The 27,111-nt window shown below is 36.5% G+C and overlaps 1 protein-coding gene across 1 annotated transcript; it reads right to left on the bottom strand.

The window, feature by feature from the left end:
* Positions 1 to 6,473: 6,473 nt before the first annotated feature.
* On the bottom strand, positions 6,474 to 27,100 carry LOC117330610 (striatin-interacting protein 1-like). Its single transcript, XM_033889033.1, is given in 21 exon segments — positions 6,474 to 8,612; positions 8,614 to 8,699; positions 9,686 to 9,890; positions 10,173 to 10,277; positions 11,011 to 11,077; positions 11,750 to 11,850; positions 12,159 to 12,285; positions 12,940 to 13,037; positions 13,339 to 13,413; positions 13,970 to 14,041; positions 14,704 to 14,833; positions 15,148 to 15,314; positions 18,209 to 18,397; positions 19,057 to 19,184; positions 19,915 to 20,021; positions 20,448 to 20,516; positions 21,054 to 21,174; positions 21,617 to 21,748; positions 22,533 to 22,607; positions 22,996 to 23,065; positions 27,011 to 27,100. Coding segments are annotated over 21 exon segments (2,364 nt in total). The 5' UTR covers positions 27,086 to 27,100; the 3' UTR covers positions 6,474 to 8,447.
* Positions 27,101 to 27,111: the final 11 nt, after the last annotated feature.

The raw sequence follows: 27,111 nt of genomic DNA, 5'->3' as shown, positions 1-27,111 counted from the left end.
TAATCCCAGTTTTCAGCCTTGGACCATAGAACTAAAGCTAATCCCAGTTTTCAGCCTTGGACCATAGAACTAAAGCTAATCCCAGTTTTCAGCCTAGGACCATAGAACTAAAGGTAATCCCAGTTTTCAGCCTTGGACCATAGAACCAGAGCTAATTCCAGTTTTCAGCCTAGGACCATAGAACCAGAGCTTATCCCAGTTTTCAGCCTTGGACCATAGAACTAAAGCTAATCCAAATTTTCGATCTAGAAAGATCATAGTGATTGTACCAAGGCTTATCATAGTTTTCAACCTGGCAGGACCATAGTACCATAGCTATCTCAGTTTTCAGTCTATAATGATCGTCTAGCCTTATGACCCACAGGGCCAGATCTTATTCCTGTTTTCAGCAATGATGGTCATACAGCCTATAAAGCTAATCACAATTCCCAGTTTAGTGGCCACTCAAAACTAGGGCTGATCCTATTTACAGCCCATAGGTTAACACAATTACAGTTTATCAAAGCTCCCAGCCAGGATACAGGACAATTTCTTCTTTTTCATGTCATGTTGTTTACAGAATTGGAGCTTATCCCACTTTCTATTTCTGCCACCAGAGAACCTAATTAAAGCTTACCCCCAACCTCCTCCACCAGAGAACCTTAACATTAAAGCTTACCCCCAACCTCCTCCACCAGAGAACCCAATTAAAGCTTACCCCCAACCTCCTCCACCAGAGAACCCAATTAAAGCTTAACCCCCTCCCCCAATACCCCCTTCAAAGCCAAGAGGCCAACAGAACCAAAGCTTATTTCGGTCGGTTTCGGGTCTTATTGCCCAAGAACCTTAACAAAAGGCTAGTAAATATGAATTTCCAGTCTCGTGACAAATGAAAACAGAAAAATTCCAAGTTAACAGGTCAATACCACTGTTAGGATACCATCTTGTTAGCAACCACATTAGCTATCTCCTGTTGCTGTTTCTTCCGTGTATGTTTGGATATAATAACACTGATATAGCCAACTATTCATACACAAGAATCGGACAACTTTATTTAAACTCTTTAAATAAAACCATACAGTGCCAATCCTACTGACAATTTCCCTCTGTACATTAAGACTTGTAAAACTTCCTCTGGTACATGGTGGAGAGAATAACAAGAGGCCCAGAGGGCCTGTATCACTCACCTGGATTTCATGATATATGAAACAAGAATGATGATTAAGTATATTTGTCACTGGTATTGCTATGTCAATACTTCATAGGCATTTTATATGGGTACGTGAGGTATGCCAAACAAGAGGCCCAGGGGCCTTAACGGTCATCTGACTCTAAATTAAAACCCTTATATTATTGTAGTATGCATTCTCTGTAGCAAGTATATAGTGGCACTGTTGGCCATGGTGGCCATCTTGGATTTCTGACCGGCCCAATAAATAATAACACTTGGTCTGGACCATCTAAGGATAATTTCTGGTAAGTTACAGCTGAATCCCACCGGTGGAATTTGAGAAGAAGTTTGAAATAGGTGTTGTTCAGGAAAACCATGATTGCGCAATCATGTTACAAAATGGCCACCATTGCTGCCATGTCAAAGTTTTTACGAGGCCGAAAAATTAACAACACTTTGTTGGCCCTCCTTCCTTAACTTCCTCACCAATTTCCAGCTCAATGGCACCAGTGGAACTGGAGAAGAAATTTAAAATGTGTTTTTTAAGATGGCGGATATGGCGGCCATCTTGGATTTCAGACCAATCTAAAAGAAACAACACTTGGTCGGGATCATCTCAGGAACATTTCAGGCAAGTTTCAGCCCAACAGCACTGGTGAAACTTGAGAAGAAGTTTAAAATGTGTTTTTCAAGATGGCGCTATGGCGGCCATCTTGGATTTCGGACCGACCCGAAAAATAACAACACATGGTCGGGATCATATCAGAATCATTACAGGCAAGTTTCAGCTCAACAGCATTGGTGGAACTTGAGAAGAAGTTTAAAATGTGTTTTTCAAGATGGCGGCTATGGCGGCCATCTTGGATTTCGGACCTACCCGAAAAATAACAACACTTGGTCAGGATCATATCAGAATCATTACAGGCAAGTTTCAGCTCAATAGCATTGGTGGAACTTGAGAAGTTTAAAATGTGTTTTTCAAGATGGCGGCTATGGCGGCCATCTTGGATTTCGGACCGACCCGAAAAATAACAACACTTGGTCGGGATCATATCAGAATCATTACAGGCAAGTTTCAGCTCAATAGCATTGGTGGAACTTGAGAAGAAGTTTAAAATGTGTTTTTCAAGATGGCGGCTATGGTGGCCATCTTGGATTTCTGACCGACCCGAAAAATAACAACACTTGGTCGGGATCATATCAGAATCATTACAGGCAAGTTTCAGCTCAACAGCACTGGTGGAACTTGAGAAGAAGTTTAAAATGTGTTTTCAAGATGGCGGCTATGGCGGCCATCTTGGATTTCGGACCGACCCGAAAAATAACAACACTTGGTCGGGATCATATCAGAATCATTACAGGCAAGTTTCAGCTCAACAGCACTGGTGGAACTTGAGAAGAAGTTTAAAATGTGTTTTCAAGATGGCGGCTATGGCGGCCATCTTGGATTTCGGACCGACCCGAAAAATAACAACACTTAGTCGGGATCATATCAGGATCATTTCAGGCAAGTTTCAGCTCAATAGCACTGGTGGAACTTGAGAAGAAGTTTAAAATATGTTTATCAAGATGGTGGCTATGGCGGCCATCTTTGATTTCGGACCGACCCGAAAAATAACAACACTTGGATGGGATCATCTCAGGATCATTTCAGGCAAGTTTCAGCTCAATAGCACTCGTGGAACTTGAGAAGAAGTTTAAAATGTGTTTTTCAAGATGGCAGCTATGGCGGCCATCTTGGATTTCGGACAGACCCGAAAAATAACAACACTTGGTCGGGATCATCTCAGGATCATTTCTGGCAAGTTTCAGCCCAACAGCTCTGGTGGAACTTGAGAGGAAATTTAAAATGTGTTTTCAAAATGGCGGCTATGGCGGCCATCTTGGATTTCGGACTGACCCGAAAAATAACAACACTTGGTCAAGACCATCCCAGCATCATTTCAGGCAAGTGGCAGCTCAATCCCACTGATGGAATTTGAGAAGAAGTTTTAAATAGGTGTTGTTTAGAAGAACCATGATTGCGCAATCACTTTACAAAATGGCCTCCATGGCTGCCATGTCAAAGTTTTTACGGGGTCGAAAAATAACAACACTTTGTTGGCTTTCCTTCCTTAACATCCTCACCAATTTCCAGCTCAATGGCACCAGTGGAACTGGAGAAGAAGTTTAAAATGTGTTTTTCAAGATGGTTGCCATGGCGGCCATCTTGGATTTCTGACCGACCCGAAAAATAACAACACTTGGTGAGGACCATCCCAGCATCATTTCAGGCAAGTTGCAGCTCAATCCCACTTATGGAATTTGAGAAGAAGTTTTAAATAGGTGTTGTTTAGAAGAACCATGATTGCGCAATCACTTTTCAAAATGGCCGCCATGGCTGCCATGTCAAAGTTTTTACGGGGTCGAAAAATAACAACACTTTGTTGGCTCTCCTTCCTTAACATCCTCACCAATTTCCAGCTCAATGGCACCAGTGGAACGGGAGAAGAAGTTTAAAATGTGTTTTTCAAGATGGTTGCCATGGCGGCCATCCTGGATTTCTGACCGACCCGAAAAATAACAACACTTCCTCAGGACCAACTCAGGATCATTTCTGGTAAGTAAGAGCTGAATCCCACTGGTGGAATTTGAGAAGAAGTTTTAAATAGGTGTTATTTAGAAGAACCATGATTGCGCAATCATTTTACAAAATGGCCGCCATGGCTGCCATGTCGAAGTTTTTATGGGGCCAAAAAATAACAACACTTTGTTGGCTCTCCTTCCTTAACATCCTCACCAATTTCCAGCTCAATGGCACCAGTGGAACTGGAAAAGAAGTTTAAAATGTGTTTTTCAAGATGGTTGCCATGGCGGCCATCTTGGATTTCTGACCGACCTGAAAAATAACAACACTTCCTCGGGACCATCCCAGGATCATTTCAGGCAAGTTTCAGCTCAATCTCACCAGTGGAACTTGAGAAGAAGTTTCAAATGTGTTTTCAAAATGGCGGCTGTGGCGGCCATCTTGGATTTCAGACTGACCCGAAAAATAACAACACTTGGTCGGGACCATCCCAGCATCATTTCAGGCAAGTTTCAGCTCAATCCCACTGGTGGAACTTGAGAAGAAGTTTGAAATGTGAAAAGTTTACGCACGGCGGACGGCGGACGGCGAACGGCGGACGGCGCACGACGACGGACGAAACATGATGACTATAGGTCATCCTGACCCTTCGGGTCAGATGACCTAAAAATGCATTAATTCATGAAATGAAATTGACTTTTGGCGCAACCCCTTAGGGATGATACCACACAAATGTGAGTGATATCCATTGCTTAGTTTCAGAAAAGAAGTTGTTTAAACCAATTGACCCCTTTTGACCCCGCCCTCTGCACCCGGGAGGTCAGTTCCTTCCTTTATAAAATTTGGAATCCTTACCCAAAAGAATGCTACCAGTCAAATATGGGCTGTTTCAGAGAAGAAGTTGTTCATATCAATTTAGCCAAATTGACCCCTTTTGGCCCCACCCCTCAGCCCCCTGGTGGGGTCAACCCTAAAATTTGTACAATTTTGAATCCCAACCCCATGACCATGCTACCATACAAATATGAGTGATATCCATTGATTAGTTTCAGAGAAGTTGTTTATATCAAACTAACCAAATTGACCACATTTGGCCCCGCCCCACAGCCCCAAGGGGGTTGGCCCTGTCATTTGTTCAATTTTGAATCCTTAACCCAAGGGAATGCTACCAGTCAAATATTAGAGATATCCATTGCTTAGTTTCAGAGAAAAAGTTGTTTGTCAAATCTGCAAAAATGACCCCTTTTGGCCCCACCTCTCAGCCCCAAGGGAGGTCGGCCCCACTATTTGTACAATTTTGAACCCCGACCCCAAAGGGATGCTCACAGTCAAATATGAGCAATATCAATTGCTTGGTTTCAGAAGAGAAGTTGTTCATATCAATTTAGCCAAATTGACTCCTCTTGGCCCCACCCTTCTTGGCCCCACCACTCAGGCCCCCTTGGGGTCAGCCTCACCATTTGTACAATTTTGAATCCCCACCCCATAGTGATGCTCACAGTCAAATATGAGCAATATCAATTGCTTGGTTTCAGAAGAGAAGTTTTTCATATCAATTTAGCCAAATTTACCCCTCCTGGCCCCACCCCTCAGGCCCCCTTGGGGTCAGCCCAATTATTTGTACAATTTTGAATCCCCACCCAATTATGATGGTACCAGGCAAATATGAGCAATATCCATTGCTCAGTTTCAGAGAAGATGTTTATATCAATATAGCCAAATTGACCACATTTGGCCCCGCCCCTCAGGCCCCCAGGGGGTCAGCCCCATCATTTGTACAATTTTGAATCACCACCCCATAATGATGCTACCAGGCAAATATGAGCGATATCCATTGCTTGGTTTCAGAGAAGAAGTCTTTAATATCAATATAGGTATATTGACCCATTTTGGCCCCGCCCCTCAGGCCCCCAGGGGGTCAGCCCCATCATTTGTACAATTTTGAATCCCCACCCCATAGTGATGCTACCAGGCAAATATGAGTGATATCCATTGCTTAGTTTCAGAGAAGAAGTCGTTAATATCAATATAGGTATATTGACCCATTTTGGCCCCACCCCTCAGCCCCCAGGGGGTCAGCCCCACCATTTGTACAATTTTGAATCCTCACCCCATAGTGATGCTACCAGGCAAATAGGAGCGATATCCTTTGCTTGGTTTCAGAGAAGAAGTCATTTATATTAATAGAGCCAAATTGACCCCTTTTGGCCCCGCCCCTCAGGCCCCCAGGGGGTCAGCCCCATCATTTGTACAATTTTGAATCCCCACCCCATAGTGATGCTACCAGGCAAATATGAGTGATATCCATTGCTTAGTTTCAGAGAAGAAGTCGTTAATATCAATATAGGTATATTGACCCATTTTGGCCCCACCCCTCAGCCCCCAGGGGGTCAGCCCCACCATTTGTACAATTTTGAATCCTCACCCCATAGTGATGCTACCAGGCAAATAGGAGCGATATCCTTTGCTTGGTTTCAGAGAAGAAGTCATTTATATTAATAGAGCCAAATTGACCCCTTTTGGCCCCGCCCCTCCGACCCCTGGGGGGTCAGCCCCACCATTTGTACAATTTTGAGTCCACACCCCATAGGGATGCTTCTGATAAAATTTGGTCAAATTCTGATCAGTGGTTATGAAGAAGAAGTCAATTGTTGACGGACGGACGGACGACGGGCGGACGGAAGACGGACGCAACGGTATGGCATAAGCTCACCTTGGTCCTTCGGACCAGGTGAGCTAATAAAAAAACAACAACAATTATATGTATTATAAATTTAATAAATAAATCCTTGTTATTTATAGTTTATGAATTATTCATACATAATTCCTTTTACATTGCAAGTATTGTCATAAGTTTAGCCATCACAAACACATGATGTCACAGTTATAATACAGGAAGACTACACGACAGGTTCTATTTTCTTTACCATTAGGATATACATGTATTCCTATAAAACACACTTCATTGAAGCTCATGAACTTGAATGATTTGTCAAATCTCCTGCACTTAAATTCTGGACACTTACAACAAATCAACACTTGACCCATAAACATACCTCAATGAGGGAAAACTTCATTGTTCCATATTGATCAGTAGTTGTATTAAGTCAGACTTTTAAGTACAGCCGAACTAAGTTTGTATCAGCTCTGTTGTTAGTGGTCCCATGCTATATCAGATACATACAGATCTAGTCAAACCAAATTAAAGGCCTTTTCAAGGTCCTTATTAAAATTTTCAAAGACTTTTATCAGACATTTTATAATAACAATTTTCAAAATGCGTGACGATTCAAAATTAGCATCCATGACTTAAGCACGGATTCATCCATTTCCTGGACGACTTTCAGTTTGTGACACAAAATGCCTTTCACCATAGAACTATCAGATTTGAAGTAATAGACCTAGGATTTAAACAAAGAGTCATTATTCCGATTTGGATTGAAAGCACTCCCCCATAATAAAGTATTTAATTACAGATATGAAGCACTGAATCGCATATCCAAGGACATTTCAAGGCCATATACTAAGATGCTTTTCCCTAAAGTGAATTCATAGTTTTTTCAAGGCCACTAGAGTAACTTAGCTAAGGCCTTTCCAGAACTGTGTGGACCCTGTATTTCAAATGACCGAATGCTCGACATTGCAGCTCGCTGCATACCAGGTAAGTTTGATCACAGGGTTACTGGTCAGAATCAGGGGGTCAATTAACGACTTTTGGACTGTCGAAAAGTGCTCACAATACGGAATATTAGGGATAATTGTATAACTGAAGCAGTCAATACAAAGATATATAGAGAAAAATAACGGGACTGAAAAAAGTGTGCATAATTGCAGGGTGGTCTTAATTTTGCGGTGGTTGTTAAATGAGGTCACTGTAACTTTATGTCAGTTTTTTACTGGAATAGACAAGATATTTCTTCTTCTTGCTTTATAAGACAACAACTAATTGACATGTTATCCAAGACTTTCCAGGTTTTAAAGTTTGTTTTTATTATATTGAGGCAAGTTGAGGTTTACACACAACATGAAATCTAAAATGTGGCAGGAACAGCATGTATGTGGCTGTATTGTGTATGGGAAAAGAGGATTATCAAATGAGATTCATATTACATGTTTACAATGACGAGGAAAGGTTTAGTGAAATGACAATTTTCTGTTTTAACACAGCACTATGATGTTTCTGATATAACAACATACAGAAGAGTGATATTTCATAACTCTTACAATAGCTCTTTCATCTCACACATTCTCGCTCAATCATCACCAAATTTGATCAGTCATACCCCACATTCACACCAACATTACATACACTATGATTAATGATATAACTAGGGAATTCATGCAGATAATTTCTGTTATGTTTTGCAATTAAAAAGTTTCTCAAATATTGCTGATCTATGTCAAGAGCCCAGTAAACCTTTTATAAAATATTTGAGAATTAGCTTTCCAAAGGTTTAAAAACAGCACTTCACTGATGAAAGGAAACATTCATTTTTTCCTTTTTCTACATTGTTTGTAGAAATAACGCGATTATGATCTTACAGGTATTAAAAGACATATTGTAGCATTCTTGACTCCACAAAGTCCTATATTTAGCTAGGTTTGCATGTAAAACATTGAACAATACCTAGATTATTTATGGTAACAAGATATTTTTTTCATACTTAGATACCTTTTACACAGTTTCACAGCCAATGACAATAGGTTTTATTAATTCTCTCTGTATGGTAATCATAGCATTAATATCTGGTCCCAGTCAATTTGATTGGAGTATACCTCCATCTCTAACCACCGTTCGTAGTTCTGTTTGAATTCTGAGCTCAGCTCTATTGATTCTCCCAGCACACTTAGAGTACAGGTGTCCAAAGGTTTGAAGTCTGGGTCCGTCCCGTTCACATCCGTATCTCCGATTGTTGAAGCGGTCAACACATGCACGCAATGCACATTCCTCAGCTTGGAAATCCCAAGGACGGGCATCCATGTCTGAAAAATTTATATAAAATATTTTACCACCTATAATCTTTTTAGAACAAGAATTACACGGAAGTGGACGAGTTGCCTGTGCAGAAAGTTGGGTGAGGACAAGACATAAGGAAACATACTTTACATTTCTAGTAACAGTGACCTTGACCTTTGCCCTTCATACTTGAAATGCAATCCCAAGCAATTACTTTTGGTAAGGAAAATCTGCATAAAGTTTGATATTGATCGGCCCAAGGGAACTTGAGTTATCACATGGGAAAAAAATTCTATTTGTAGTGACAATGACCTTGACCTACAACCTTTTGAACCTGAAAAGCAATCCCAAGCAAGCACTTTTGGCAAGGAAGATCTATATGAAGTTTGAGTTTGATTGACACAAGGGAACTCAAGTTATTGCATGGAAACCTCTGTGCGGACAACGATGTCATCATAATTATATATATAATGACACAATAAAAACATCAGTTGAATATAATTCATAATTTATAATACTTAGCAGTATATCTTAATTACAAGAATTCCACAGAAATGGATGTGTCGTCTGTTTGACCAACAGTACAGTGATAAAGAGACAGATTTACTGGTGGCCAATAAAATGAGGCACCGACAGAAAGTTACCTACTAGATGAACTAGAACAATCTGAAGATGTTTTACAGATGAAAGCATTTAAGGTGCCAAGATTAAAGTTCAAAGGTGGACATATTGAATTGCAAAAACAGCAAGAACTTTTAAAAAGAAAACACTATGACATTTTTCTGGTTTTTCTAACAGTGACTGATTCTGACCTTCAAACCTGACTTCACTTTTTGAAATCAGTAAAGAAGATGATGGGCCAAAGGAGAATATTATTTTTTATCGGGGATGAGAATATTATTTTTTACCAGAGATTTTGAATGTAATATCACTCTTTACAAATATATACCAATAATCTATAACCATTTCAGACGACTCTTGCAAAGAAATAAAGAATAAATCTGACAATTACCATTGCCGTAGGCCCAGTCATCATTCAGTCGGTGGCGTACTTTCTGGTAGATCGCTGACATGGTTTTCATGTTGCTCTTCCTCCACTGTCGGCCCAGATATTTAGTCTGCATCTTGAGGAGCTTTAAAATGTACAGCTGCATCATGGCATGTTTGACCTTGAGAGCTCGCTTTAGGATAGGGGCAGATTTGAACACTACTAGCATCTGAAAATTAAAGTCATACACAGCTTATGGGATGCTCCTTGAAGACTTTCAGTGACACCGACATTTCAACATACTCTATAGAGTTCTGCAGACTTGTAGACTATTTCTTTAAAATCAAAGAAGATCTGCAACATTATTTCCTTTTCAATAAATTGGTTTCCAATTTACATAGCTTTTATCCCGTAATTAACAGATTTTTTACAGAGTTACATAGAAATGTATAGGGTGTGATCTAGTTGTCTTTACCATGAAATTTGATGTTCTCATCACCCACGTACTTACCATTGTCCTTGAATGTTTCCACTTCGTAAGTTTGTTGAGTATTCGTAGGAGATTGATACAAGAGAACAGATTTCTCCAACAGAATGGCTGATCATCACCATTTTCCTGAAACCAAAGACAACATGATAATTAGTAAATATCTGTAAACTTTTAAATACCTACATACATACCATTATTATCGGGTGATAAGTGTAGCGTAGTGTAGTGCAATCAACCGTGGGCCATCAATGAATGATTCATTATGTCCCAAAACCGCTTAAAAGTTGTAATGTAATGTTTATGCATTCTATTAAACTGAAAAATACATATTCAATGATTTAAAGATGGAATAACATCTGCAGTTTACTTAGGAACCTTTGGTCTTTTTTTGTTTTTTATTCTGTAAAATATTTAACAGATATTTCTATTCAAAGTAAGTTTTATGAAAACAAAATCTCTAAAATTATTTCCAAGATATTGTGCGAGGATATCCGGGTAGAGAGATGATAATAAATTGAAAAGGATAGTTGCGTCTCATGTCCAGCCTTTGCTTTTTTATATAAAAAATATACTAAAGCAATACTTGTCCCCTACATGTCCCTCACTAAAAATAGTAAGTGACCTTGACCTTGACCCGTAAATCCTGAAACTTGAACTAGTCTCAGACATTATGGTTCTTTATCACCGTGAGAAGTTTGATCAAATCCCTCAAGGAATGAAGCTGCTAGAGCGCTGACCAACTTTGCCATTATGTACATATGCACTTACATGCATGACAGATGGAGACAAAACCTATTGTCTCCCCAGTTTCACCAGAGGGGACTTATAAGGGACACTTGATTAGGTATACCACACTTACCAGAGCCTCGGCAGTAAGTTCTACAGGATCTCCAACAACACAGCGTGGGAAATCTAACACAGGAATACTGAAGTATAAACAAGTAATAGGGTTAATGTTCTACACGATATAACAACACAGCGTGGGAAATCTAACACAGGAATACTGAAGTATAAACAAGTAATAGGGTTAATGTTCTACACGATATAACAACACAGCGTGGGAAATCTAACACAGGAATACTGAAGTATAAACAAGTAATAGGGTTAATGTTCCACACGATATAACAACACAGCATGTTGGAAATCTAACACAGGAATACTGAAGTATAAACAAGTAATAGGGTTAATGTTCCACACGATATAACAACACAGTGTGGGAAATCTAACACAGGAATACTGAAGTATGAACAAGTAATAGGGTTAATGTTCCACAAGATATAACATTAACAATGCAAACTGATGTGTAATACACATGTGTGACCTTATTCAAAAGTTTAATCAAATATATCTAAAATTGAAAAAAATATCAATTATTTTTACAAACTGAATCCATACCATCACTGTTTGACCCCACAAGAACATCCTTTGGGACAAAAACACATTATCTTATTAAACTACAGAACAAAAACTTAAACCAATTGCTGACATGATGGGCGGATGAACAGGAAGGATGGACATACATGTAGTCAGTATTCCATAATGTGCCACACAAAAATTGATGGACACGTAAAAAGTATTTGGGAACCCAGCAACATTACCTGTTTTTAGCGCCAATGTATGACATGATGTTCTGGTTAAAGAACTTCAGCACTAGAGGTATACAGTTGGCAAACACCAAGTGTTGACTGAGGAATTCAAACTGAAACACACAAGGAAGAATACATACCGTACAAAAATTTAATGACATGAAAATTCTGAGAAACATTATACATCATCACAAATTATTCTTTAATACAACTACATTTTTATTTCTTTTTTTTTTTTAATACATCTATATTGAATTATCAATGAAAGATGTCAGAAAAAAATGTATTTTATTTTTTTTTCCCTAAAATTTTATCAGTCCAAAATATATACTCTACACTTATATATGTACACAGCTACATGTTTTTTTACAGCTTTCTTTCATCATTTCAAGACTATTTGTGGTCTTCCTTCTATAGTTACCTGGTAGATGTGATTTAGTTTGAAGTTTTTAAGAAGCAGCAATAGAAGGCCAGATATGGACTTTACAATGACCTCCTTGTGTCGGTTTACGTCGATCCCTAACTTCATCGACTGTAAAACAGTGGTCCTGAAATAGAGCGAGTAAATACTGTTAGTAATTCAACACAACCACAGTTAGAACATTAGTGCTTGGACAAGTCAAATTTTGTTAGTTCAGGTGTTCGCTTTTGGGACAAAACCAATTTCAGTTTTCAGCCTTATGCTATTACTAACAGTGACCCGGTAATTAAAATTAACTTTATTCATTTTATGACAACTGCAAAACAAGTTCTATTAACTTATATTAATCACTCTTGCTGGCCTGGATGGAAGTTCGCAATGGGACTCACTGTGGGAGGAAAACAGAGTATCTGGGGAAAACCCACGTGGTTGGGCAGGTGACCCCATACCTTTTCATATCCAATCGGAATCGAACCCCGGCCGGCTAGGTGAAAGGTAAGTGTGTTACCACTATGCCACCTGGCCATCTGATGATTTACCTTAGTATTGTCATAAAACTATACTGTTAGGGTATTGTTTACAAACACAGACTTCACTAATACAGATGTCCTCATCACCAACATTAATCCATCATCTTAGTGTCTGAGTATATACAAATTCATCATACAAATGGAAGTTGATAAATTGTTACTCAGCAGACCAAGTGATTTAAAGAGAGACTTGATGCCAAAATGCAAATTTTAACATATAAACATAATCGAAGGTTGGGACAAATACTCACGGCATTTCTTCGGGCAGGACATCTGATAAAATGTTGATGGAGTCGGTTTTTGTCTTAGACGTGGGTGCTGCTGCCAGCAATATCTTCAATAAAGCTATCTGAAATTGCATAGTATGTATATGACAATGATTGTCTGCAACGTAAAATAATCTTTTATTTATTGAAAAGTTTCATCTCTTAGATCTAAATATGTATACTGCAAATTGAAAAATTTTACAGCTTGAAATTTCAACATACTTAATTGTCCAGCAATAGCCCCACCTCCAATATATTGAGTCAAAAGATTTTTTGATAGCATAAATATTGTTAATCACTATCTTTCCCATCATTTAGAATATGAACAAAAAACTTTTTCTACAAATCATGTCACTAACAGAAGAATGAAACAGGATACTGTACCATATACTGTGGGAGGTTTGGTAACATGGCCTGGAACAAGATCTCCACCGGGGAGTTGGGCACTTCTTTCTCGGGCTGTAATTACGTCATTACGCATGCTTAACGAACCTCTCAATTATTTACAATGTTGCACCATCAATGTTTCATGTATTCACAAAATCTAAGTCGTTTACATTTTCAATGATTCATGTAAAGTTTAAACCTTTTAAATGTAAGTGAGAAATAGCAATTTAGGAAATTCAATGACTAGCTTGGACAATTATTGGGCAACAAAAATGGTGTTCTCTATGAAAGGGTGATACAATAAATATCTAGGGAGGGACGGAGTGTTTTTATTATACATGGGACAGGGGAGTGGGTTATCATACCTGTGACAGAGGGTTTTTATTATACACAGGACTGGGGAGGGGGATATCATACCTGTGACAGAGGGTTTTTATTATACATGGGACTGGGGAGGGGGATATCATACCTGTGAAGGAGGGGTTTTATTATACATGGGACTGGGGAGGGGGGATATCATACCTGTGACAGAGGGTTTTTATTATACACAGGACTGGGGAGGGGGGATATCATACCTGTGACAGAGGGGTTTTATTATACATGGGACTGGGGAGGGGGGATATCGTACCTGTGACAGAGGGTTCTTTGCTATTTCCTCTTCACGTTTGATTTGCAGCTCTGTCAGTGAAATGTACAAATGCTGAAACAGATAGGAGGGGGAAATTAACAGAAACTCTCCACTGGATCCAAAGTTTTAAGCTGCATACAATAATATCTTAACTTAACTTAAAACAATCAAAATGCTAATCCTAGTACAAAATATGGATTTCTTCAAATACTTCATTGTTTGATATACGATGTTACACAATTCAAAGAAGTATCTTCCGTTCAGTTTTTCTTCTTCTTTTTTTTTGAAGAAATTAACTACATTGTATACAGCACCTCTATTTAAATTTGATTTTGAGTCATGCTACTTTTTATTTTTAACTTAATTTTACCCTATCAGTATTCACACATGTTTTGATCAGTCATGTGTATACATGTACAACATAGTGTAACCTACGACTGACAGAAATAAATCTGTAGGCAATGATGACTAGGAACCATAACACTAAACCTAACTGAAGTCACTAGACCAGAAATATAGGTCACAGTCACCTACCTGTGATGCATCGATGCAATATCTCAAAATATATCTTAATTTGAAATTTGATGACTGTTTGGTTTAAATGCAAATGGGCAAATTGACTAGTTATGACCTAGCAATAGACAAGTCATGTAGGCAGTAAACCAGTAACTAAGTTGATGAAGGAAAAACCCTACCTTCTCCACTATGATTTAGGGTTCCAAAAGAAACCTCACCTGCTTAAGGACTTTGACACCCTCATGGATAGGCTGAGGTAGACCGGCTAATGAGGCCTGATCTTTCTGGACCTGGAAACCTACAAACTTAATCCTGGTGTGGTCTAAAAATAACTCCAGATCTTTTTGTCTGAAAAAAATGTACATTTGTACGTGCAGTTCAATTTTTCAAGAAAACTTAGAACAGATAATTTTGAGTAAATTCCCTGAAACCATTTTTTTTCATTCTCATAAATGCTGAAATGTCCTTTTTTTTTTAAATAATTTCTTGAATTATCAAATTTCCTATAAATCCTTCTTTAAAAATTATTCCAAGCTTTTTTATTAATGTAGTAAAATGTTGGTCACCTGAACATCATCAGCATACAGAATCAGACCCAATACACTTCAATTCACAAAGTCCATCTTGAGCCAAAAGCCCAACAAATCAAACAAGCCACATACCTGACTTTAGGTTTCCACGGTAATGACTTTTGATGTGGCTGTATAGGGGTCGCAGGTCGTGGTGGTGTAGGAGGAAGCTCGTCGTCACTGCCCCTGTTCATATCCAGCTCATCTTCTGCACCGTTGTCAAAAGGTTCATCCGGGAGGCTGCTCTGTTTGATCAAACTCTTTATTGTACAAGGCCAAGCAACCAATGGTCAAGTGAAACACCAGGGAGGACCAATCGTTGTAGTGTAGATTAGAGGAAAGATGGCGCCAAAAGAAAGGTTAGAAAGCAAGCATGTTAGGCCTAGGCCAGCAGTTCGTGTTAGATAGAGTCGTACCAAAGGCATGTTTACAAGTAATCACTAAAAAATAAAGCCAATCTGTATTTTTTTCAAGTCAAATAAACCCAGTATCAGGAATTTTTGAAATAAGAACATTTTACAGTTATCAAATTGCCTTCAATTTTGTTAAAAAAGCATATGATCCCCTCCTCTTTTTTTTGAAAACTTTTTTTTTTTGTTTTTTTGTTTTTTTTTGAGAACTGTGATTACTAGCAGATACGCTGGTAGAGATTCTCCACAGTAACAAACCTGAAGCACACCTCCATGTTATGGAGAACATAAATACAGTGTTTTTCCTGTCTATATATTTGGATTCTAATTTAGACCCCAATCTCAATTGTGCCATATAATGCTGCTTATTTTTCCCAATAAAGTTATCAAATGTGAGGACATAAAATCTACCAAATTATTGTTTCCCATTTCGCCCTTAATTTCACTTTTCCTACACAAAGAATTCATATTTTTCACAAGGTGACAATTTCCTAAATGGCCAGGAAAAACACTGATACATAAATAATATTCATATATACTTACATATATATATATATGAACACATCACCAGCTTTAACAACATGCACCCGTCAAAAACATTCATCATGCATCTGATATCTCGGTGTATATATATCAGCTTTGTAGACACACACTGGAGGGTACACTGTTTTGATATTTTGTTAGTAAGTATTTGTAATGTTAAGTATTTGAAGTTAGTAGGTACATGTTTACATCTGAATCGTAACACCTAAATTTTGTTATTTCCATACTGTTCATGGCCTTTCTGAATACTTCTGATATGTGCTTCAACCACTGTGCTTTCTTATTTTTCAATTTTAATGTCAATCTGAAGAGTTGGTAGTTACCATGATAAATATGTGATTCTGACTTAAAAAAAAAAATTGTTATACACTGTATATAAAATTAAGAAATTGAATGATGATACCTTCTGACACAGCTTAATCGTCCGACCTAAATTCTTTTAGTCAACAATTGAAGGCCTCTTCTCTATTTTCTCCACTAAATCATAAACCTCATCTAAATACATGTAGTTTTAACCATTAACTAAAAATTTTAAAAAATGATTTTTTTCTACTGTCTTTCCAAATCTTGACCAATTTCCACTACAAGATTCAAGATTCATTTATTTCTCATCCAACTAAGTGCCTTTGAATGGTTATACATGTTTTTACACTTTTTCCAGCCTATATATCTTGGTGCGTAAAACAACCCTTTTCCCCAATGCATTTAAGCAATATTTTCCCCCAAAAGATATTAAAAATTCCTTATTGTGTCCATAGATTAGAACTTTTGAAAAACACAGAAAAATAAAATATAATGGCAAATATTACACAAAACGGATAAGAGGACAGTAACGTGTCAAAATTGGTGTGTTTCATGATGTAAAGCTAGAATTTACACTGCATTATAAAACTGGTAGGCATGACACTCAATGATACAATTATTAATTAGCATGAAATTTTTTATCATAATTTACATGTAAAATTTTCCAAATTTGGTCAATTGGATTTTCCTAAAATACAGAGGAAAAACACTGCATTATTAATTTTCATTTTGTCTTTTTTTAATAAATCTGCAGTACCTGCATTAAATTTTGAAAATTCTCTTATCTTAAATATGACTTGTAATTGTCAATAAATGTGTGACAAGTTTTTATAAAAGCAATTGTATACATGTGATTGTTTTTAAATGTGCTTTGGTACATTAGTAGCTTGCACTAATCTACACTAAATCTGCTACTACATAAGCCAAAAATATAATTAAAAAAAAAACATTGATTGCCTTCTTAAATCAGCAAAATAACAAAATAGAACAGAAAAATTATATGAATCTGTGACAAAATCAAATAATTTGTTAAAATGCACTGTACTCTATTTGTTCCTTTGAGATATACAGAAACATTACAGTGCTCATATTTTATTACTACAAATTTGATTTAATGTGTAACAGATTTTTCTAAATGTGCAAGCTGTGACCCCCTACGTGCCACAATAGCCTAGACCACATCAATAGCAGGACTGGTCCATTGTGAGATGCAGGGGTGTATTACTGCCATCCTCATTCCTCCACATCACCAATAACCAAGGTCAAAGCCAAGGTGAAGGTCACTCAAACATATTCCACATGGTTGCTAAGGTTACAATATGGGTTAGACATAACATTCATGTAGATTGATGCAGACGCTAACACATAAAGTAATCAACAGGCACAAACACACGCAACATTCAAAGACATTTCATAACTACAACGTTAACTGTATAATGTATCACAGCTTTAAAACTAGCGTATGTCTGTGAATAATCTTTACAATTACCCTACAGATGAAATCCATCTTTTAGAGTAATGCACAGAAAATTAGTTGTCTTTTTTGTCTAGCATAATGATAATACATGTATTCAACATTATAACCACTGCAATGATCATCCTAGATGAAATTCTTCAAATGTTGCATTTTGGGCTAATATCACCTTAACGTCAAAAGGTTGCCCTTTAGATACAATTTTAGAATTCATATTTCAAAAATATTCAGACTTATGGAGAAAATATAATTCTAACATTCAACCTTTAATATTACAATTGTTATAGACGAGTGAAAAATTGACTTCAATTTAATGAATCACTAATCAATGTTGAGTGGTATTACACTTCTTAAAATTGATAAAAATTGGTGAAGTCGAGATATGTTGTTAACATCTATAAGTTCAGCATAGATTTTGGCTTACCCTCTTGCCTCTTACACCATATTTCCGTGGCATCTGCTGTTCGATGAGGTCAGTTGCGGAGGCTGGAGGAGAGGACGCACGCATGTTTTTGCATACCTCGTACGTATCCTCCGGGAGCTCTGGTAAGCCATTCTCTACACGCACAATATTTTTCTTGTCTTGTAAAGCTCGCAGACCTCCCAAAGAGACCTAAACAGGAATTTGAAATGCATTATGAATATTAACTATGCATATTTAATTAAACTGGAAATAATATTCACTTTTCAGTCTGAGTAAAACCAAATCAGCAAATAAAATTACATGTAATTACTTGGTTCTCTGGCCAATTTTTCTAAAGAGAGATAAGAGAGGAGGTTATTTTTCTTTTGTCATTTTATTGGTGAAAAAAACAGACGAGAAATTTTTTTTTCCATTATTTTTCAAACCAATCATTATCCATTTTCATATAAACTGCTTCCAAAATGTAGAAAACAATGACATGGCTATTTGTCTTTGTTTCACATTAATGAACATGTGCTCTAATTCTATGGTTAAATATTATGGATATTACAGGAGAAAGATTATTGGTGATGCATTATTCAACAGATTCTTCTCCCAAAGAACAATGAGGGAGATTTTATTTTTATTTGCAGATGAGGAAGGGCCTGAGAACCAAACAAATTTTTTTTTTTTTTACCTAAATGTTTAGTCGAAAATATTTACTACTGGTATTTGTTAGTTTTTCTGGGTTTAACGACCTCACAACAGCCAGGGCCATATGAGGAATAGACGTTAGAAATGATACGGAAAATCCAAGCAAATTTAAACATTCTGCTTCACTTGTTTAATGAAAACATTCACTGACATACCAAGGCAACTTTCCATAGCAGAAGTAGAGCTTTCTTCATGGGGAAGTGTGGAGCATTTCCACTACAAAACTTGGTCACCATTCCAAATAGTGTGATTGCTAGTATGTCATCTCCAACGCATGGCGTCACTGTTTGGACAGAAAATACAAATGATTTGACAGAGTTATCTTCCTTAGAACACTCACGATTCAACATAATGATTCAGTAGGTCAAATATTGTAAGTCTCTCATTTGACAAGACTGACAATCAATGGAAGCCTTTTAAGTTGAAATATTCTTGATTCATAAATCTTATAAAAAATACAAACTTCATTTACATATAAGGACATAGCCGTCAAGATCCCCCACCTATGCAAACATTGTATTACATAAAATTAAAGCGGGCAACATGTATAAAAACATGAAACACATGACATAGTATTTAGAACCATTACATGTTGTGATAATCAAACTTGAGCTAGAGACTTTGGTGATGAGTCTACCAAGCAAGTTTCATCAAAATCTGATCATTTCTTCAAAAGATATTGTGTGGAAAGCAATCAGCCAATCTGATCACAGCAGCCTCATAAAATATGAGCCAAATAAAACGATAATAAAACTTGAGCGGGGATTTAGGTAATAAGTCTACCAAGCAAGTGGCATCAAAATCTTATCATTCTTTCAAAAGATATTGTGTTGAAAGCAAATCTGGATGGACAGATAGAACCCATTTGTATATTCCCTGCCAACTTTGTTGAGAGGGGGATAAAAACAATGTTTTATTAAATTATAACAAGTTTCCACAACTTTTCATGGGAAAATTTTTATTTTCATACTCAAATGAAAAATTCCCTTATTTGGTAATACCAGTTTACAAACCTAAGTCTTCCTTGAAGAGTTCCTGGTTCCTTTTCTGTTCCTCTGACATAGTTTCTGGTGGCAGTCGCATAGTCTCTACCATTGTGTATAAAGCGTTTAGCAACATTCTGTAAAAAAAAATCATTTATCTTTATACTGAAAAACTGATTCTGCATTATAAGCTCCTGTTCTTTTTTACTACGAAATCAGAATTGATCTAAAATTAATACATGTATGATCCTGGGTTGAGATAGATTTTCCTATTAAAGTTTTTTTTGGGGAAATTTCTTTTAAACATTTGAATATGATCTTACTCTTGACATAAAATGAGTCAAAGGGTCTTGAGAGACATTTTTTTATATCATTTTTTATGAAGCAAAAACCTGCAAACAATATCAGATTTTTTTCAAATTTTTCTCACATGCATTCCTAATGGTAAAATGTGAACTTGTTAAGAAATGACTAAACTCGTAATCTGATGATTTTTAAAGAAAATTGTTCATGTTAATTCGGTATCTTATATATAATAGAAACATTTAATGAAAATTTCTTACCTTAAATCTTTACTGTCCGCCACAGAGACAGCAGGTTTACGTAGGGCATTAGATGCAGCGACAGTGTTCCTTTAAATAGCAAAATAAAAATGTGAAAATTTCATAAGAGTTGTAAGCTGTAGGCTGCCTAAGGATTAATGTTAGGTTGTGTTACCCAGGTCAACAAACATCAATGAAATTATTCATTTTGACATACAGGGCACTAGCGGATCCAGGGGGGGGGGGGGGGGTCCTGACTCCCAGGACCCCCACCCCCCTTTTTTTTTTCGGATGAGGAAAATTTATCCCCAAAAGATTGCAAAATTTGCTATAATCATTTCATTTTCCGAAATTTTGGCCCCCAGACCCCTCGCCAAAAAAAATTTGGCTCGCGCCTATGGCGCTCGCATTAACACTAAATTACTGGACCCCCCCCCCTTTTTCAAAATTCCTGGATCCGCGCCTGCAGGGACACTACAAACACAAAGACCAAATGTATTTCTGTCTAGAATCTACAAACAAACAAATAAATAAAAAAATATTTCCAAAACTAACTACTTGTGCATGTAAATCATTATTTTGGTAACAGATTAAGTTTCAAGTCCATTGTTATGATTGGGAACTTACTCGATTTCCATAGACAAGACTTCAGCAAATGAGATAAACAGACCCTGTTCATACAACATGTGGACATTAGTCATCACCCAATCACGCTGTTGGTCCTCAGCCTCACACTCTCCGTGTACTCCTACAAAACAGTACAAATATATATACTGTATTTATAAAAAAAATATTCATCGATTACAACTACCACAGGAAATTCAAATCTTTATCTTCAAATCACCAACACATAGTGTATATGATACATTGTGCTAAATATTTGATATATAACTTAGTAACACAATTGACGAAGGAAGACTTTATGACTCGTGCTCTGACCCGGCCTCGAACTCATGATCTACGTATACGGCACCAATCGCCAAGCCAGAAATACCCACAGCTTATACCGCTGAGCCACATCGACGATATATAAATATATCTAAATATTATAGCACAATTACAGATATATCTTTTTAACTCTCTTCATAATATCAGAATTATAACACTTTAGCTGACTTACATTTGGTAATAGATTCTTAATTTTCTTTTTAAATTGATAAAAGAATAAGAATAGAAAATAATACACAAACCTTGTAGGAGGTAGAGTAAAGCCATCAGAGCATTAAACCGACGGTCACGGTCGGCCATTTCTAACTCATTCTGTAAATACACGATGTGCTTCCTCTGTATCTCTGGAGATGCTGTTATCCACTTGTCATGTCCTGTGGAGCAAAATCAATCGAAAAAGTTTAACATAGCCATGCAATAAAAAGATAATTATGGAAAATGTCTATTTTGCTATTTTGTTTTAAGGGTGATTCAATTATGAACATTGAGATGAACAATGAATTATATGGACTAAATAAATACTACAAAATGTTTGTAGAGCATAGACATTGTTCCTGCTCCCACTTGGAAAGAAATGAAGCTTCATGGAAAGTGAAACCAAATTCTTTGAAACTGAAAAAAGAGGTCAAAGTGATGAATTTTCAGCATCTAGACTCTAGATGCTGAAAATTCATCACTTTGACCTCTTTTTTCAGTTTCAAAGTCTAGACATGATATGATTTGATGACTAAGGGACAATATCATATCCATCTAATTAGTGGAAAATGGAACAAAGTAGGGCTGAAATCAAAAGTTTGGGAAATTATAGGTCAAAGTGACCAAACCTAGTGCTCATCCATCCAACTGTCCTCTGGATCCCCACTAATATGAAAAGGTAGCAATATTTCACGAATTTTCAGTAGTTAGTGGCCCTAGTATATTTATTTCTGGAGCAGTATTAGTACTACACTTGTTCAACTTAAATTTCATAACAATATTCCTGGCAGTTAACTTATATAAACACATATATATATATATTCTCCTTCTTTATAGTATCTAATTATAGATACATGTATATAACTTGAAATTTGTTATGTGTGTCTAGAATTCCTGGAATATGAATACCAGTTCTAGATCATCATATATAACATACATACATTCAATAAAGTAACAACAAACCTTTCAGGGCAAATCCATGTTCAAATGCCATTTTTGTCTCTTCAAACTCGGATTCCTCTGTGTAACTATACAATTCTAAAACAGAAAATGTATTACTCCAAAACATAACCTTAACTGAAATTTAAATACATTGTGTTCATATAAAAAACAAAAAGAGTTATTCTTATAATATGAGTATGTACATTGTACAATTTACTAGGATTTGTATTGAATTCTTGTCACGTTAACAAAATAAGTTACAGTACTTATCCTAAAATGAGCCCCCTTGCCTTGTTTTTTTGGGGTTTTTTTTTTTTGGGGGGGGGGGGGGGGTAAATTTTCACTATTTACTTTTGAAATCAAATATCATTTATGACCATGCAGTCTTAAAAATTATCTTTACCTCAAGTAATTCTTTGGGCACCTGTTATGTGAATTATATATATATGCTAATTAATATAAGATGTTATATATTTAGAATTACCTGCCATTTCAGCACGATATGAATCCGCATCATCGTAAGTATATTCTATGTCCGGGGTTTCACACATACTCTGCAAAAAGAATTATAAGCCGTGATCACAAAGCATATCCTTTATGTCTTTGTGTCTGAATCTGAGTCTACATGAATATATATACATGGATACATTAAAAGGAGCAGTCTGGTGTGGTTTGTACGTTTATTTAAATTTGATCTCTAGATCTTATCATGTACACTACACTGTACATGTACTGCCAGGAATCCAGATCTACATATAAGTTCCAACTTCCTTCAGCTTTGATAATTATATATATCAATGATAATTGGAGTTTTATATACCACTTTATCACAGCAACACAGCCAACTCAAAGCAGTTCATAAATTATTATCTGTAGTTATTGGGCCTTTATATATAATTAGCACAACTGCCTGGCGAGCATACAGCTGCAATTAAATTTCTGTGATTATAGCTTAACTTCAATTGGCATTTCTTGCACTGCCCTACCACATACTAATTTATAGCTGAGTTGACTGGAACACAATAGAGTAATTAAAGTGGAACACAATGGAGTAATTAAAGTATTTTGTTCAATGATACAACACATGTACAGGGCTGTATCTCCATTTGCCCACTTTTTAAAATCACAATATGGGGAAAATGTTGTGATAGGGATTATAGTCTATTTCAGAGTAGTTCACCTTGTTTTTACCTGTGATTTACCTGTGATTTTCACCTGTGTTACCTGTGCTACATGGCTCATACCTATAAGGAACTATAAGATATAAGTAGCTACATGTATAATTTTATGCAGTACTTTATATAGGAAAAAATACACATTGATTACAGTATTATTATTTTGTTGTTATTTATGATGCGCAATGTACCTGTTTATAAGTATTGATATTTGAATATACAGTACTTTATATGAAAAAAAAAAATGTTTAAAAGCTATTAATGTTTAATATTAAAAGTAATAAGATGTATTTTCATTTGATGTTGTACAATTCAAATGTATGTCAGCATTTAAATTTCGTTGACCTATCTACTATCTATGTTTATGTAAAGAGAATTCCGGTCGTTATCCAAGCTGATGTTAATTAATTACTATGGGGGGAGGGTGGAGGATTATAGGTGACCATTGGTCAATTATGATCCAAGCTGCTGCTGATAATTAGAGGTCTCTATTATGTTGTTGACCATTGGTCAATTATGATCCAAGCTGCTGCTGATGATTAAGTGGAGGACGTCTGGTTTAATGCGCTAGAGGAGCTGGAGGATGCTGACCTACCCGTGGACACCCTACCCTTCACCGACTATGTTGTATCCCAGTGGATGGAAGGAGACCGACAGACCTGGAACCACTACGCAACAGAAGGACACCGGACCACCAACAACCTGGAAGCTTGGCACGGGAAGCTGAAGAAGAAAGTCCGTAATTCCCACCCCAACATATACACAATCATCAGTGTTCCAGGAGATTCAGGCGAGCAACGAGATCGACAGGATACAGAAGGACGCAGGAGGACCAACCAGACCAAGATGCAAGAAGTACAGAAACATCGACCGCCGACTGACGCAACTGAAGGCACGCCTGGAGAACAACACATTGAGCCTGATGAAGTATGCTGATGCAGCTTCACACCTTCTGCACCTGGAGTAGATTTTGACTCTATGTACTTGATATACATGTATGTACAGATACATGTATATAAAGATAGAGAGATATATCTTTTTTCTGAAATGTTACGTAAATTGTATTATATTATGCAAGTGTAATGAAAAAATGCAATATGTTACTGCTAATGTATTACTAGTGCTTAATGTATAATGTGCTATATATGTTTGTAAATATGTTATGTATCTAATATTATATATATGTGTGAATATAATGTCCTTTTTAACTGAAAAATGTAATATAAAATGTATGAAAAATGTTTTTAGTATATATATTATAATGTATTACCACTGTGCTTATGTATAATGTTTGTGGATATGTTAACTATCTAATGTGTGTTCTTTCTTATATATAGATATTTATATTTCCACTCAATTCAGACTCAATGAACCTACCACAGTTAACTCGAGTCATTTTTCAATGAACTATATCAAGTCCGGCGTAGGAATACATTTGTTGAGCTTAGACTATATTTTTTTAAATTCCTTTTCAAAAGTGATCATATTTATATGAAATAAATTCCTTTAAAACAAATATTTGTTTTAATTCGCTATTAAGTTTGTTCACGAAAGAAATCCTGAAAGTATTAACCAAATGTAGACGAAGAGTGATGACGTACATTTCGGTAAGTTCCGTGGTAGACTTGCACAAGTGCCTATTTGTCAAAGACAAAATATCGTACAAAATATCAAACAAATATAAATATAAGGATTGAATAAAGTTATGTTGAGGTGTATGGGGGGTATAAACCTCAATAGGTCTTGAGACAAATTTATTATGAACTGCTTGGCAGTTCATAAAATTTGTCTCAAGACCTATTGAGGTTTATACCACCATACACCTCAACATAACATTATTCAATCCTTAAATGTATGTAAATATGATGTGTGTATGATGAAATTCACGAATAGATGATAAAATAAAAAAAAAACCTATAACTTAGTGTTATTTTCCCCACTTCTCAGGTACATAAATATACCTCTCTTTTTGCCTACTTTTTAGCACAGGTAAATCATACAGGTAAACACAGGTAAAATTATTATAGAACTGACTATAATTGGTTTTCCATTGTTCTCCTATGTATATACTTTTCTTTGTTCTAAAAAAAGTGGGCAAATGGAGAACACACCATGTACAGCGCCCTTGCCAGGACTCGACCTAAGTGACTCATTGGTCATATAGCATTGCATTCTACCACTGGACAATTGCAACCATACCTCCAATCAGGAGTTTTAGGGGTTATATTAACATCCATATATAATATCCTTGCATGAGGTATACATTCTTGGGTATGACTCAAGGGAGATAATTCAGTTGAATATTGGAGAACAATTTGTAAAAATATATAGTGCCTCCTTAATCAATTTAATCAGTTCAGCATAAGACTATAGCTAGTAATTAAATATAAGCCAGAGGTTCCATATGTTTGATCCTTCTTAAATGCATTGAAATGAATAACATGTACAGTCTCCCATTGGATGAAGGCCAAAGGTTAAAATGTATGTCAGTGCATGACCTATAGCTATTTTTCTTTTGGTAGGTCAGAGTGACCTACTTTTGATAAATGCTATAATTCTCACCTAAGTGAACTCATGCCCCAAGTACAAATTATGAAGTTCCAGGGACAAGTAGCATATAAGACGGAGCCCTGACATTAGCTGACATGTGAAAGGACCAGACTGACACAACATATGCATGTACACAATCATTTAGTCTGGATCCGGTGCCACCCCATGGCCAGTTCCCAATCAGCCGGGTAATTATAAGCAATGTTGGAGTAAATGGTCTTTGTATCTCTTCTTTCATTACATTTGATTATTACTATTGATGGAGACGAATTCGATTGAGATCTCTAACCAGTCGACAGTCCAAAATGTCACATACACTATACGTGCATGTATGTTGAACCATAGGCGTCTGAAGTTCTGACAATAAAGTGAGATATAATACCATATAAAAAATAAGAGTATCTACTATATTTTATAGTAGAGTATATGGTATTATATCTCAGCTTACTGTCAGAACTTCAGACGCCTGTGGTTGAACTGTTGAAAGGCTGCTAAAGGGGCAATATAAGGCTGGTAGCCTCGCCTGGTATCTATTTATCTATTCTTTCTTTCTCACGTGCAATTCATGGAAATTGGAAAAAAAACATACAAAAATGTTTCTAATACGACATTTTAAGATGATATTTTTCACAACTGAAACTTCATGTTGATGTTGACAGGTCTAGATCTAATAGATGTTAATGAGATTCGATTATCAACTGCAAAAACTAAGAAAAAATGCATTTAAATAAAAAGCTGAGAACAAGAAACAACATGCTAAAGTCAAATCGTAACCTCAGAAAAAGAGTCTTCTCTCTGTCTTCTAAGTAAATCCCTCAATTTTGGCAACCTGGGTCCTGAAGCCTCCATTTTGGAGGCTGGTAACCGGAAATGAA

This window comes from Pecten maximus, chromosome 7 (assembly GCF_902652985.1).
Source record: "Pecten maximus chromosome 7, xPecMax1.1, whole genome shotgun sequence".
Lineage (NCBI taxonomy): Eukaryota > Metazoa > Mollusca > Bivalvia > Pectinida > Pectinidae > Pecten > Pecten maximus.
Note: the sequence above shows the minus strand (reverse complement) of the source record. Positions and strands in the feature narration are given on the sequence as shown.